Source organism: Rosa chinensis, chromosome 3 (assembly GCF_002994745.2).
Source record: "Rosa chinensis cultivar Old Blush chromosome 3, RchiOBHm-V2, whole genome shotgun sequence".
NCBI lineage: Eukaryota > Viridiplantae > Streptophyta > Magnoliopsida > Rosales > Rosaceae > Rosa > Rosa chinensis.
The window spans coordinates 15952631-15969454 of NC_037090.1; the positions used below are offsets into that span (position 1 = coordinate 15952631).

General features: G+C 38.6%; 1 protein-coding gene across 1 annotated transcript; it reads left to right on the forward strand.

Annotated features, from left to right (window-relative positions):
* Positions 1–10817: 10817 nt before the first annotated feature.
* On the forward strand, positions 10818–14846 carry LOC112192599 (serine/threonine-protein kinase PCRK1). Its single transcript, XM_024332400.2, has 5 exons — positions 10818–11148; positions 11703–12104; positions 12551–12811; positions 13005–13127; positions 13726–14846. Exons 2-5 carry the CDS (start codon positions 11724–11726, stop codon positions 14329–14331), a joined length of 1371 nt encoding a protein of 456 aa, XP_024188168.1. The 5' UTR covers positions 10818–11148; positions 11703–11723; the 3' UTR covers positions 14332–14846.
* Positions 14847–16824: the final 1978 nt, after the last annotated feature.

Genomic DNA, 16824 nt, shown 5'->3' on the forward strand with positions numbered 1-16824 from the left:
ATTTAAACTATTTAATCTTCATTTAAAAAATAATATAAATTCAAAATTAGCTAAAATAGAGAGCATTGATGCAGACATATTTTTAAAGTGGCCAACCAAAATGACTGTTTAGCTAGTTTGGCTAAAATTTGACTAAAAAATAGCTAGAATTGCTAAAAATGCTCTAAGTTTCTATGAACTTTCCTGCCATTTATTAAGGACATAGTCCCTTATAAGTTTGATAAACTGAAGGTGTAAATGTTGTGGCATTAATCTAACATGGTATATGTATATGTCATTGACACATCGTTAATTAAACCGAGTCATTTAAACGAAAAATCTATCTTTTTTTTTAACATGGTATATATATGTTTTAGATCTACCTGTGTTTGCAGCATGCTTGCTTTTCCTATTGATGGCGGAGGGTGATGGTGTCTTTCCTGCAACAGGACAACAGTTAGTGGTGACGTCAGTGTGGATAAGTCTGCAGCAGATCGTGGTGGCTTTCGTTGTATGGGCGGTCGGAAGGTGTGGAGATCGGAAGACACTGGGCTTCTTGCTGTTTGGCCTGGGCTGGGCAGTCTAGGTCTTCGGATCTAATAAAATAGTTTTGTCTATTTTTATCAAATTTCCTATTTTTAGGAGGGTATTCCCAAAGTTTTATTTTTAAACTTGGCCTATTTACTGTGTATTTCCATAGTTCATAGGCTCGCTTTACAATAAGTGAGCACTGGTTGTCTAATGGGTGGTGTTAGCATACCACGTCCTAAACTTGCCCTAGGATTGGCAAGGGAATGTATGTATCCGTGTCATTCTGGCTTGAGATAAATGAATGGTTTTGGTTCAAAAAATGAAAAATCTATCTAATTAAATGATTGTATTTTTTTATAAATATTTTACTAGTTCATTTCTTTTTCAATATGATAATAACTCCATCATCTTCCTCCATCATCCTCATCAACGATGTTCATAAAAGTTTCAGACTTTCAAGAGTGAACCATGCTGATAGATTCATCGAAAATTCTAATATGAACCACAGTCCACTTGCACCATGAGTTAATTTTGAATACTGTTCATGATTAGATTCCACCTTTGACAATACCAATGAATTCTATGACAAATCTGTAAAGAATATTTTTCCCTTTAATTTTTGTCTGGCAAATCCTATTTTCCTTCTACCTTTTTCTTTTGTACCGTTCTCTTCTTTCTTTTCCAGCAAAAAAGAAGAAGCACTTCCTCGTCATCGATCCCCACCATATTTTTTTTGATAACATTGAAGACCTTTTAAGTATGGTCAATTAGCCATCTCATATATAAGAAAAGTCCCGTACCAAATAAAGATAACCCTAACAACTCAATTTCCAGGAAAAGAATTATCGTAAAGGAATATCTTCTATTGATCGATTATCTCATTCCCAATTGTAATACGTACACGAGTTCTTGCCCTTTCAATGTCAACAAACTTACAAGTCTAAATGATTGAGCAGAGTTTGAGAATTGAGCTAAGATTAAATTAGCTTATAGATTTGATTTCTCTTTAATGTAAATAAAATAAAAAAACTTATTTATTTTGTTTTTCTTTTCTATATCAAATCGTCCAAGGCAAAACAACACCTCTAATGTTAAAGTCTCCGGTTTTAGACTTTTTATAATCATCTCATGCTTAAAGTCTTCCATATGTGTTTCTACCATTTTTTTTTCTTTGAGAGAAGAGCTAGTACGGCTGCCCTCAGCTTGACCATTAATGAAACTTTCGACTACACCGGCGCCGGAGGAGGGGGTAGGGACATGATGTCTAAACCCCAAATTACAAGAAGCATCCAGAGAACATCTCAAAACAATATTAGTAGTCTATTATAAAATTATGTATTGTAGCATGCACCAACAAAGAGTGCTCTACTAGTTACTTCATTCGCTTTACAATTATGGTGACATATTGGAAAATAAATGTTTACTCGAAGCCATAATATACTAATAAGATCAACTTTCCCACTATGTTGCCACATGAAAATAAATTCGGTGACACTCAATTTCATTATGCCACTAGGAGGTTGCGACCATTTCACGAAGTAAGGAACTTGCCGCCTAACTAGGGCCACCAAGGCACACAAGGTGCATAAATCGAGACTAAGCTCACATTGTCCTACCATATAATTGGAGGGTTGCAGTGACAAAGAATCCTAGAGGGTTGATGTCACTATCAAGGATTCCAAGCCAACCGCAGACAACTCTAGTGCAACTATTCGGTTTCTCGATGGAAGATCTTAGGTTATCCCAAGTTGGGGTGTTGCTATAACGATAGAGTCTCTGATGGTTGCTTAAGTGTCTCACTTAGCTACCTAAACCATTTGGATTCGGCATGAGGCACAAGCTAAAAAATTCGAGGAAGAGACCCAAGTTGATGGATGTGGCATTAGTTGCAACTCCATTAGATGTGGAAGAGAGCTTTAACATCCCAAACACCAATGGAGTGGTGCATACCGGCTCGGAGAGAAAGACCAAAAGGTCAAAAGAACAAAATTAATCAAGGTGAATGAGAATTGGTCTAACCAAAAAAGAAACACTTTCTACGGAAGCACAAGCTGCTTGATGAGATAATTAAAGGTGGAAGAGGTTGCGAGTGATGCAGTGGAGGGTGTGGATGGTCCAATGGGGGTTACTGATGAGTTGGATGCTACTCTTCTTTTGGAAATGGCACCAGAATCTGCTCAAGCTTGAGACTTGTCGCCAAGAGTATCTACTTTTCCTGTGTCATTGAATTTTCCCATATGAAGTGTAGGCTAGTTTTGGATGTGCTTCATTGTCCTTAAAAATGTTGAATTACTTAGGTAATGACTCTATTGATAGCCCCATAAGAGTGGGTCATTAATTATGTGTAACTTCGATGATCAATAACATAGTTGACATGTTTCTGTTTCTCAAAAGAAAAAATATTGAACAATATGATATGTACAGTATTTGACATGATTGACTCATATTGTCAGGACCTACCCCGGAATTACCCTCCTAACTCCAAGATGGACCTGCGGGGCCCACTTTTCGGGAAAATTCGACAGAACTTCCCCTAAAAGTGGACAACCCTAAACCTGCTGAAAACACTTCTAAGTATAATAAATTTCAATGCTTGAAGCCACCCTTTTTCCTAGCAACATTCCGCAAATTTTCAAGTATATACACCGTACTACACAAACATAACCACTCAAATATATTACAACCCAGCAAATCAAATCTTTCAACTTCCTCCAATATTATACAACTCCCATACACTCATAATTATACAAATGTATAAATCCATCCTTCCAAGGTAAACAGAGCAATCTATAGAACACAATTTACATATGATACATAAGGTAGGTTAATAAATAACCTACTGAGGATAGATGGCAAAGTTGGTGCTAGCCTCAACTCCTAAGCCGGTCAGCAACGCTGCGATCTGGGCAATTGAAACCAAAGGGCCCAGGGGAAAGTACATAAAAACATTAGCGTGAGTGGACAAAATAAACAAGCATAACGGAAGAAGAGTTTATACTTTCCCGCATTTATTCACTTAAATACCGATGCATGCAACAATTAGAAAACACATTTAGCTTTAAATCTAAAAATCTCAAAACGGTAAACCGACTAGTCCCGCTAGTCACAAGATTCGAAAAACAAATATATTGTAAAATCGAAATATCGTTTCTCAAGAAGATAAGACCAGCCCCGCTGGCTATAATGAAAATCAGACTACCCCGCTAGTCAAGCAACGATAAAATATGGGGAAGAAGTTTCACCATACGAAAGAAGGGAGCCTCCCAAGCTCGGGTCGGAGTGTCCCACACTCTGGAGCATCACATGCTCTGCTCTTACTCACCCACGAACACATAGTAAGCAGGGAGGAGTACTAATAGGCTAGCTAGCAATAAAATATAGTGACCCAGGTATGGTGGGTAAAAACCATTCAAATCCAGTAAATCTATAAGGCTTCCCCATGTCCCACGAATAAAGAAAACACGGGTACGATTCCCAACCGTACCCGAAAATTCTCTTAAAACGTCGTATAAATCAACAGCATGTCCCACACGCTAAGAAAATAATTAGATTAACAATAAGGCATTCCCAATGCCAAAACCGAAAGTCGATAAATAAATATAAAGACTTGCTCCATCGAAAACTCATCCTAAAAATCTCTTAGAAATCTCAAATCGACGAATATAAATATAATATAAATAGTATAAATCCGGAAATCACATCGGAAATAATAATTCGTCGAATAGAATTATAAATCATAACCGACTTCGGAAACAAATCACTATCAAAAGCAATTATATGGAATAAAGCGAAATCAATCTCCGAAAATAACTCATATGCTCGAAATGTAATATGACAATTAAATAGAGCATACTTTAATAAATAAATGCATGCATCATTTATTTGAAAACAAAAGTCCACTCACAGTGTACGGCTAAGCCTGTCGTCGATCCTAACCCTCCTCGAGGGAATCCTCCTCACGTCCTGTACAATATAACGTTCGTAAACCCATAATTACTGGATGGAAAACTAAATTATGATAAATATAAACAAAACCCTAACATTGCCTTTATATGCCCAAAACCTCACAATCTTCTTCACTAATGTCATTCCCTTAATGTATGGGCTTTAGGGCAGAATCAAGGAAATCCGATGGATGGATTCCTCGTAATTCAATTAACAATTTCCACCTTTGAACAAACATCGAAATCCATACTCACACTTCTCCAAAATTCACCAAACTTCACATACAAGCTCTACAACATCTCTACAATTTAATGGGCTAAAAACTGAAACTAAAACACTGCCCTACACGCCTCCAAGCGCCACCAACATTGGCAGCGCGTGGGCCCCACTCGCCGGCGGCCACCACCTCCGATGGCCACCAAATTCTGGCAGCACCACATACTCAACATACCTAACATTTTTCACAACTACAACAAGTTCCAATTTTACCTTGAAGGGCTCCAAACTAGCAGGTGAAATTTTTCCAGAAAAACTCAAGAACCCTAGATATTGCAATTGTCAATCCGGCCTCCACACAGCAAATTGGAATGCAAGACCTTAGGGGAAATAATCCTTGGCAAAAACCCGACCTTCGATGACCGTTTGGTGACCGGAGGTGGCCGGAATTGCCGGAAATCGACGAAAGCTCCAAACTGCAGCTGTGAAGGACTTCGCTTCGATCCGAGGTTTCTTGGCCAAATCGTCACAACCCAAGGCCGCTAGGGTGCAGGGAGGAAGGAGGCGCTCTTGTGGTGGCCGGACGGCGAAAAATCGAGGGGGAGGCAGAGTGACCGAAAGGGAAAGAGAGAGTTCGGGGGAGAGGAGAGAGAAGAGGGTGGGTTTCCGGTTTTGGAAACCTACCACAGTAATTTCTTCTTTTATAACCAATTGTTACCACAAACAGTAACTTTTACATTTTCGGCCATAACTTCCACATACTAAGTCCAATTTTTACGCACCACATATGCACACACTCGGTTTAAAGTCCTCTACAACTTTCATGAATGAAATTTTCTCATAAACGGCCCCAAAAAAAGTCAACCTTTTAGGGCCACTAAAGTATCAGTAAAAGGTAAAAATTGATAGTAATCGACATTTACCGTCTAAATAGTGAGTAAATCGTTAATTCTAGGTTCGGGACGTAACACATATGATTAAGATCTTAAACTCTAGGTGCCTTATCATTACCCATGAGTTAAAAGTGTTTAAATTGATAACATCAATTTGTGTGCTTGAAGTTACGTCGCAATCTCACAATGGCTAGAGTTGTGTTTAAATAGATCAACTTCTTACAATAATGGACCATGCATTCTAGATAATTTGAAACCAAACTAACTTATGAATGTAGATACTTAGTGTACTGTCAAGGGGAGGAGTTGCAATGTGGTGTTGGTCGTTTGGGCTCTTAATGGATTAATCATTCGGCTTAGGAAGTCTTTGAGATATGGCGATCAATCCAAAAGGAACGTGCCAAAAAAAGAAAAGAAAAAAGAATTTTTTATATTTTTTTATAACAGTACATGAGGCATGAGGCATGAGTCACTGAGAATTAAGATGAATTTTACTTTCCAAAACTTCACAATGGTGCTTGGGGTTAAAAACCCAATCCAATTTAAGTATACACCGTCAGTTTCTCAGTTATTTTGTGTGATTTCTGTCAAAATTGTGAGAGCAAATCCGTCATATATGTATGGCCGTCACCTTCTCCATCGTGAAACTAGTGAACCCATGTCTTCTTATTGTTATAAAATCCACGTATTCCATTGCTCGGTAAGTCCCTTCATTTTCAGCATTTGGGTATTCATTTTCATTTTTTTTATCGTTCTTAAATTGAAAATGAGAATTGAATTTGCAGAGTTCTCCAATTTTGTGCTGTGAATATGAATTTGTGCTCGCAATGGTTACTCTCTCTGAAATTGAGCAAAGGAAGAGAAATTCCATCGAGCTCGACTGAACTCCTAAAGTGAAATCTGTCCTGACGTTCGAGAATGAGTGACGTGAGTTAGAGAAATTCCATTATCGAAATTTAGGATCTAAGATAGGAGATCAATGACGAGCAATTCATGACAGATTCACTGAAGACGTTGGGGACAAAGCAGCATAGCAGGCGCAGCGCCCGATTGCTCGAGATTGGATCAGACCAGTCGTGAGAGAGAGAGAGTATGGAAATTCTAGGTTACTCTTTGAAATATGAATAACAGAGCCGACCCTGAGGGCTGCAGCCTGAGCCGCTGCCTCAGGCCACCGGTCTCAGGCGGGCCTCTGACAGCTTTTATTTTTTATGTATATTTGTAGTTCAATAAGCCTTTATATATATTCTTTGCCACCACAATAGCAAGCTGCTATTCTAGAGCAGCGGTAATTGTGTAGTGTGGCTTAGAATGCCACCCAGGTTTGAGGCAAAACTGCTGCATTTTATGTTATGTCCTCCTTTCTTTTTATTTTTCTAGTTTCTTTTGTATTAAGCACTTATTTATTTATTTATTTATTTATTTATTTATTTATTATTATTTTTATTTCTTATAGAACGATAGAACGTGCCGCACGCGCTTGGCCAGTTTCGATTCAGACATATGCCCGGTCCGACGGCATGCCCTCTTGGAGGCGGCGTCGGAAGGGCGTTAGTAGACCAAGTGTCCGGTGATAGATGGGTGTCCAGTCGGAGGGAAGACTTCATGGTGGCTTCTTCTTTTAGATCGCGCAGAGGTTGCAGTGGGGGTAAGCAGCGTGGGCTGGTGTCAGCACGAGCGAAGGGTGGATGGAGGAAGGTGCGGCTGCCTGGTGGCGACGAGCTGGTGGCGACGACAGCGGGTTCCGAAGGATTCAGATCTGATCGGAATTCCCTGATCCGGATTGGGTTGTTTGGAGCCTCTTGCGTCTGCAACCATCTACCTAATTGGATCGGGTCTGTTTCCAGCGGCTATATGTTGACCGGCATGATGGGGAGGGCGGCGGGGTGGAGGATCGGCCTGAGATTGCTCGATGCGCTGGCTGTGCCGCACATGGAGGGACGACATGATCTCTGTGCGCGATCGGGATGAGGGGTGACGTTGGCAGCCTTCTTTCTGGGCTTGGGCTCGGTGACTGTTGGGCCTGGGCCTTGGTTTGGTCTCTGGTCCAAATTTTTTTTTCTTTTATGCTTTATTACTTTATTATGTCTTATTGCAATTTAGTAATACGTGGCTTTATACCGGCAATAAGTCCCTACCACTTTTTGGTAGGGCGACGTGCGCTTGGTCCCGGTATGCACACTCTGTGTGCTTTGTCTGGCCTAGCGAGGCGGCGAGCTGTTTGTTTAGTCAAATGGACGCAACCTCCTAGTGGCAGGATGAAATTGAGTGTCGCCGGATTTATTTTCGTGCGGCAACAAAGTGGGAAAGTTGTGTTATTTGTAATGATGCTTATTTGTTATAGAGTTATCTTTCCGGTATGTCACCACTATGTCAAAGCAAATAGAGTTGTCATTTGTGCACTCTTTGCTAATTGGTGCTTGTTAGAATACATAGACTTTGTGGAGAATCTTTGTATTATTTCAGGATATTCTCTTTATACTTCTTGTAATCTGGGGTTCAGGCTCTACGTCCCTCCCATGTATTCTGCAATTTCGTTAATCAAGGCTTAAGGGCAGCCGCACCAGCTCCGTTTCAAAAAAAAAAAAAAAAACTTTCTTTTTCTCATTGCTACCAAATAGTTTCATTTTATACTCTCTCTCTCTCTCCCTCTCTCTTTCTGGTTTCTTTTGGTATTAAACACTTTTTTTTTCATTTCTACCAATGTCCTTTCTAATTTAAGAATACAATATAGATTTTTTTTGTTCCATTTTTTTCATTGCTACTAGTGTATTTGAGTTCATTTATTATAGGAAAAAAAATCTTATGAATGTTCGCCTCAGACCTCCAAAATGTCAGGACCGGCCCTGATGAATAATGGCATAAGGATTAACTGTGTTATTGACAGCAATCACTTAAAGGAAAAGGATCATCTCTTGAGCTACCTAAGCTTTTGACTAGACAATGACATGTGGATATAATGAATCCAACGGTTTAAAACAAGCTTTAACTTGTCTTCTTCTCTTTTTCTTCTCTCGCTATTAAATTCATCTCTTCCTTCACGCCTCTCTCTCTATCTCTCTCCCTCTTTCCCCTTTGTTCTTTACCAATCTGTCCACAGGCTGAGACTAAACAAGAGAAAAGTTGCTAGTAAAAATTGGGTATATGCAGACTAATATACTGGAAACTAATGAGTTTCAATATGCAAGATGGCATCATTCATGGACTCTCTCTGTTTCTTCCCTTTATTCTTATTTCACTTCACTCAGCACCAATGCATGTAACAGCTAATCAAGTGGGTTTCAATGAAATTTGATATGGAATTAATTTGATTTTCTGAAAATAAAACAGAGAGACCAAACTTAACTGATGAGAAAACATTGATTATGAATAAGAACCCATGGTATGCCTTCGATCATTCATAATCAATCTTTTCTCAATGTTTGTTACTAGTTGCCTCACATCATCTTCCAATGGCTCATTCACACCCAAGTATTAATTTGATTAAATTTTATAGGGAACAAACCCATTAGTGGAACACCCAGTCTCATAAATCGAACCTAAAAATTGAATCCCAACTAATTTCGTCCTATCAATTCAATCACAACTAATCCCAAAAGGAAATTTAGCAACCACCATAACCCATAAAGACGAGTAAAAAACTTGATAGAGAGAGTATTCTCTGCGAACTTGTTTGTGATTAAGATATCTGTAATGAACAACGATTTCAAATCAGATGAAAAGTCAGAATCCGGTGACGACATTAAGGAAGCTAAAGCTAAGGACGCTGGCGTCGATGAGAATGAGGCTAGGGTTTCACCAATGAATCTCGATTTAGAGAGAAAACAGCGAAGGTTCTATGGGTTAGAGAGAGAGAGAGAGAGAGAGAGTTGGAAGTGTCAATCACTACGTGGTACTATGTAAACTATTAGATGTTCTTTTTATGCATGTCATTACATGGTTGAAAGCTTAGGTAGCTCAAGTGATTAACTTGCTTAGGAGATGATCCTCTCCCTTACTTAAATTGGGTCGAGGTTTTAACCTCATATACAATTGTGATGTTTTGGAAAGTAAATTCACCTTAATTCTCAATGGCCCATATCTCAGTACTGGTTCTTGAAATTTTTCTAAAAAATTAACAAATGTACCGTCAAACCCATTAGTGGAACACCCAGCCTCAGAAATCGAACCCAAAAATTGAATCCCAACCAATTTCGTCCCATCAATTCAATCACAACCAATCCCAAAAGGAAATTTAGCAACCACCATAACCCATAAAGATGAGTAAAAAACTTAACAGAGAGAGTATTCTCTGCGAACTTGTTTGTGATTGAGATATCTGTAATGAACAACGATTTCGAATCGGATGAGAAGTCGGAGTCCGGTGACAACATGAAGGAAGCTAGAGCTAAGGACACTGGCGTCAGTGAGGATGAGGCTAGGGTTTCGCCAATGAAGCTCGATTTAGAGAGCAAACGGCGAAGGTTCTATGGGTTAGAGAGAGAGAGAGAGAGAGAGAGAGAGAGAGAGAGAGAGAGAGAGAGAGAGAGAGAGAGAGAGAGAGAGAGAGAGAGAGAGAGAGAGAAGTGTCGATCACTACGTGGCACTATGTAAACTATTAGATGTTCTTTTTATGCATGTCATTACGTGGTTGAAAATTTAGGTAGCTCAGGTGATTAACTTGCATAGGAGATGATCCTCTCCCTTACTTAAATTGGGTCGAGGTTTTAACCTCATATACGATTGTGATGTTTTGGAAAGTAAATTCATTTTAATTCTCAATAGCTCATATCTGAATATTGATTCTTAAAATTTTTTCTAAAAAATAAATATATCGTCAAACACTCGAGGCACTTCGATACGCTAATAAATTCATAAAGTTAACTCTAATGTCCGTTCAACTTTTTAATTAGCAAGGACAAAGACTCACGTTCTTTCAAAACAAACTTCAAATCAACCATCGGATCACAAAAGATGCTAATCATCCATATTTTTCTCAATATCTAAAAAAATTCTCCAAAGACTCCAACACAGACTCTAGCCTCTTGAATACCATTTCTCTCTGCATCTACCGATAACACGAGACGTGGAAATTGGAAAATGTTCATTGTTGCTTTTAACTTCAAAAAATTCAGCAGCTATAATAAAATGTAATTGTGCCAGAAAGACTGGGATAACCTAGTTGACCCGTCCTCATTCCCTCTCTCTCTCTCCTAGACTCTCTCTCTCTCCTCCAAGCCTTGTTGTTCTGTTTACTAGTCTCTGTCATGTTGCATTTTCCAACCCTCCGTTCACACTAGGATTAGATTTACCAGCCGTGGAAATAATAAAAAAAGGTCGATGATTGTGACCAGTTGGTCTTATAATTTGCTGGTTTTGATTATTACACGCTTGGTTGGTGAGGTTAAAGCTGACCAGTGACCACTTCTTTGAGAAGCATAGACTGGGCGTTCTTTTGTCTCTAAGCTTTGGAAGTCTTTTGAGGGAAGCAAAATGGATCAATTGGGTTTTTCTCATTGCTACTACTAGTTGTTGGGAATTTTGTGAGTTGTGAGAGAATCAAGGACGTAGTTTTGTGCAATCAAACTGAGATCGTTAAAGCAAGGTGCTTTTTTTTTTGTTGTTGTTGTTGATAATTTCAGTTAAACCATCTTTATCGTTGCCTTTCTTGTTTTTTGACCTTGAGATTATTTTGTTAGATTCACACTGTATGATTGTGAACTTGAGGAGAATTGATGTCTTGGGTCTAGTAGAGGAAGTGAAAGTATGGAGCTTTAGGCAAAATATAGTGGAAAAACATAGAATCAGATTCCTGGTTTTGATTTTTTTGTTTTTCCCTCTTGATTTTGTTTTCTAGTTGGTTCGAGTGCTCTTTATTTGAACTCGTGGTTGGATTTATGCAAAGATTGTTTCTAATCTATAATGGTTTTGTTTAATCAAGTTACTAAATCAGGACATTTTTGGTTCTTTGTAAAACATCTGCATATAATTCTGGGTGCTTTAAGAAACTTGTATTAGAATTGTAACCAGCAATTGTAATATTTGATTTGAGTTTTGTTGGATCATTATTGATAGTAAAAGTGTTTGCAGTTGCAGAATTCATTTGAATGGTTTTGAAATCGATGGCTGTCTGACTCTATGGTTTTTTTTTGTTTTCAGCTGCTAAATTCTGCGAGGATTATGTGTTGTACACTGTTGGGAGCTATGAAGTGCTTCTCCTTCTATCTTGGAGACAAAAAGGATGAACCAAAAAGCCCAAATATAACATTTACCGATGGTGAAATGAAGAGATCTGGATCTGAGTTGGATTCCCAGAATATCTCTGACGCCAGTTCAGAGTCCTTGAGGAGGAACCAATATCCTAGTTTCTCTCAGAGGCCCAGCAACCTCAGAATATTCACAGTTTCTGAGCTGAAGGCAGCCACTAAGAATTTCGGCCGATCTGGCATGGTTGGAGAGGGTGGGTTTGGGTGTGTCTATAAAGGGCAGATTAAGAGTTTAGAAGATCCATCCCAAAAACTTGAAGTTGCCGTGAAACAGCTCAGTAAAAGAGGGTTGCAGGCAAGATTTTTTTTTTCATTTTGTAAAAAATTTAGAAAAATTCCTTTTCACTAATGGTAACCTGGTTTTTATGTCTTTATGATTCATTTTTGGCTGTTCACTAAACAAAACTAGTGGTTGATAGTTAGTAAGTTAAAGACTAAATGTGGTACTGTGTTACTCATTAAGCTTGATAAAGAGAATCCTAATGTCTGACAATGATTGGATGGTAGTGATCCATTAACACATAGGTTCTTATCTGTTTAAATCTTTTGTTGATGTTGATTATTAGTACACTGCATCCTCTCTTTCACTTCTTATTTGATTGTCTTCCTAACGGGGAGAACAACATCTCTGTCTTGATGGCACGGTCGACCTTGTGTTGTGCTTATTATCGAGATTGTTGGTCAAGTTGATTCAAACATTTTTGTCTGATTTATGCTTATACATTCTATCCCACCTTCCAGGGGCACAAGGAATGGGTGACAGAAGTTAATGTTCTCGGCGTGGTTGAGCATCCAAACCTTGTCAAACTAGTGGGCTACTGTGCTGAGGATGATGAAAGAGGAATCCAGCGACTTCTTATTTATGAATATATGCCTAATGGAAGTGTAGAGAACCATTTATCAAATCGTTCAGATACACCTCTTTCATGGGCTATGCGATTGAAAATAGCACAAGATGCTGCTCGTGGCTTAGCATACCTACATGAAGAAATGGATTTTCAGGTACTTTAAATCTTTTTCTCCTCCTCAATATATGTAAGAATTTTGATACTTTTTATTATGGCTATGTTTACATTTAAGTTTTAGAACCTCAACCTAAAAGAAAAAGAAATACTATAAACAAGAAGAGATGGGAGAATAGGTTTTGTGAGGTAATGCCGTTCTCTTAGATTGACTTCTTTATATCCTGTTCCAGATCATTTTCAGGGATTTCAAATCTTCAAATATCCTGTTGGATGAGGAGTGGAACGCAAAGCTATCAGATTTTGGAATGGCTAGGTTGGGTCCAGCAGAAGGATTAAGCCACGTCTCAACAGCGGTATGTTCACGAATGCTTTAATTGTACTTGCTATGTATTGCATTCATAAGTATTTCTATAATAGGAAATGCTCCAATGTCATGGACTTTACCCAAGTTTCTGCTAAAACGAGTTCAAGAATTACTTTATTTATTGTTGTATGTTAGTTATGACTTGTCAGACCTGCAAGTTTTTTCTTCCAGCCAGGCCTTTGAAATTGCATTAATCATCTTCAGATTATTCAAACTTAAATCATACAATCATTTTTAACATTAATAACCTTGTAAATTGTGATTTTTATGAAGCTGTGAAACAAAGTTGCTCAGTATAATTGGAGTTCCGTGTTTATAGAGCTTCAGCAAAGTTAACATATATCGTGAAGTTTAAGATCGTAAATTTAAACCTGGATCTGGCATTTAGTGGTTTCTTCTGCTTCAGATTTTCAGGATGTCTAGTTCATGCTTAAGTAAAAGCATATATATACTTATTACTGTCTTCATCTTGTTTGAAATACAATTCTTTGGCCTGTTTCCACGTAATGAAACGGAAATACACTTGCACTTATGTTCCATCCACAAACCACTCTTACACTTACAGGACTGATGATTTTTTTCATCAGGTTGTTGGAACCATGGGTTATGCAGCACCTGAGTATATCCAGACTGGACGTCTAACATCTAAAAATGATGTGTGGAGCTATGGGGTCTTTCTCTATGAGCTCATTACAGGTAGGCGTCCTCTGGATCGAAACCGGCCCAAGAGTGAGCAGAAACTCTTAGAATGGGTAAAGCCATACCTGTCAGACTTGAAGAAGTTCAGGTTAATAATAGACCCTAGGCTTGAAGGTAAGTACCCCCTCAAGTCAGTTCAAAAGCTTGCAATTGTAGCCAACAGATGTTTGGTCAGACTCCCCAAGAACCGTCCAAAGATGACTGAGGTGTTGGAAATGGTAAATCAGATTATAGAGGCACCATCAGGCCAGAAAAAAACCAAGGAGGCACCATCGGGCCAAATCAAATTCAAGGAGGCACCATCTGGCGAAAATAAGATCATGGAGGCACCAACAGGAACAGCAAGTCTGCCACTACCACCGGTCAATTTGGCACCAATAGAAACTTCCAGGGACCATGAAACAGTGAGCAAGAAAAGAAATGTGGAAATGAGGAGGGGAGAAACTGGTTGGTTATCTCGTATGTGGACACCGAAGCTTTTAAGGACATGCTGATCGGAAGTAACCTTTAAGGACTAGTCCTGGTGGTTGTCCCCTCGACTTATCTAATGCATATATTATAGTTTGACACAGAAAACGCAGATCAGCTATTTTCTTGTATAGAACACCCTTCATCTTCCAGTTCTGCGCTGCCAAAATCTACGTATAGATCTGCGATCAAGTTTACAAATCTTCTGCGGGAAGTTTTATAGACATTGGGCCAAGAATAGGATGTAAGACGGATTTCAGACTGCTTCAAAGCAGTTTCAAGTTCTTTTGGTAAGTAACATGTAGTGCAAGAAGCTTTGAGATGCTAATTGTAGTGGTTTCAATTATAGAGGAGCATCTTGGTTGTTATTTGAGTACCTAGAAAAGCACATGTGAGATTAAGTTTTCACTAGTAATCAAGGTAATCACCACTCTGTTTGTAATTGTAACTCTTTTTTCTAACTTGTATTATTATTATTATTATTTTTTCCTTGTATTGAAAAAAAAATTGTATTATTATTATTATTATTATCTTTTTCATCCGAGTGTCATAAAGCTTTGGAAATGACATTGGAGTTTGGAGTGTTTGATTATGAAGTTGCATCTCTTTATCTTGAATTCTTAATAGGGACAAGACTAATGCTTCCAATAATCCAAGTCATGAACTTGGGGCTATTGCTAGAAACAAAACTTGGGGTACAAGAAATCACTCAATTTTGCATATATAATTCTGTTTGGATCATTCATTTGTACGTTTCTGGGTTCGTATTCATCTCATTAGACAAAATACAGAAAACAAGTTTCCATTTTGGATGTCCACAGAGCAAAAGACAGTACAAATTTGGCCTTTGCTTATATAGAAATCTAGAATATCGATCATCACTTCAATTTCAATTGTGGTGCCCAACTGGTTTACTCTAGTGTATGACCTGTTATTAACGTATGGATTCAGGCGGCATATATTGACAACGTAAATATAGCGTGCCAGCACGATGATTCACGCGGGCAGGTTTGAATTTGATTGAGAAAAAAAATTGGTTGAGCTAGTCGACAGCCACTTAAATTTACTTATGCTTATCTCAGATTTTTTGGAGTTTTGGTTCGCGTATAATTTTTTTTATTAAATAATAATATAAGTGTGAGATTGAGCCTGACAGCTTAACTAAATTTTAAATCTCATGTGTTACACTACATATTAAAAACTTATAGAGAAAAAAGTTGTATTCATATCCTATTTTATACTCCACACTTTTTCTTCAGTTTAACTTTAGATATCAACCCACGGAGAAAAAAACAGAAAATAAAACTTGCTCCCTTTCTTATTTTCTTTAATTTGGACCAGATAGTCGCAAAGTCTGAACTGCAAGCATGCAACTCCACCCGATCATTCCGGTCGACTCATTGCCAAATAATTATGTCTGGTATAATTTTTCCAAAGAAAGTACTCCAATGGGTGACTAGGATATTCTCTTTTCTTCATTTGTGGCCGGCTTTTGAAGAATATTGTTGTGGTTTGTCATATATATAATTTGCATTAAATTGTGTAGCTTTCAACGTCTCCCCAAATTACACGTCTTGAAAACTCATGTGTGGCACTCAAACATTGAATCATAACATTGAAGAAGCTAGAAGCCATAGAGAGATGGGTGTGTAACGTGGTTAGGCTTCGTTGAATAGCAGCGTCTAGAAAACGCTAAGTGCCAACCATACAAGCACTTTCGATCCTTAAAAGTAGGGTTAAACAAGCTAACTAGTGTTTATTTTATTAGAGAAGCTTGGGCTAGTTATCGGTTAAGGAACAGTGTTTTAAGGGTTTTTGTCCATTTACACCATTTTTAGAGATTTTTTTCTCACTTACCCCACTAAGTTTTTTTAATTCCCTCTTACCCACAACACTCTAAGGAGGTCTTCCCTAATACCCCATTAAGATTTTTTTTTTGTTTTTATTATTTTTTTAATACCATTTTACCCTCACCTTTGTTACTTAGAGAGAGAGAGAGAGAGAGAGAGAGAGAGAGAGTGGAAGAGAGAGAAACCATAGGGGACTTCACCGGAGTCCGATCACCTGCAGCCGGATTCCGGCCAACTTCGCCGGAATCCGGTGAGCGGTCGCCGGAATCTGGCCAATTTTCGCCGGAATCCGGTCACCGGCCGCCGAATTCCGATCACCGGCTACCACCCACCGGAAAGTTTTTTTGCCCCCAATAGACGTCTATTGCCCCCGAATAGACGTCTATTGCCCCCAATAGACGACTATCAGCCATGTATTGCCCCCCAATAGACGTCTATTGGCCCTCAATAGACGACTATCAGCCATGTATTGCCCCCCAATAGACGACTATCAGTCGTGTTTTGCCCCCCAGTAGACGTCTATTGCCCCCCAATAGACATATATTGCCTCTCAATAGACGTCTCGATTACCGAAATGGGAACCAATCTTTTTAAAATTATACAAATAAAACTTTGATTAAAGAAAAAAAGAGAGGAGATTACATCAATTCAAAACGTCTATTGCCCCCC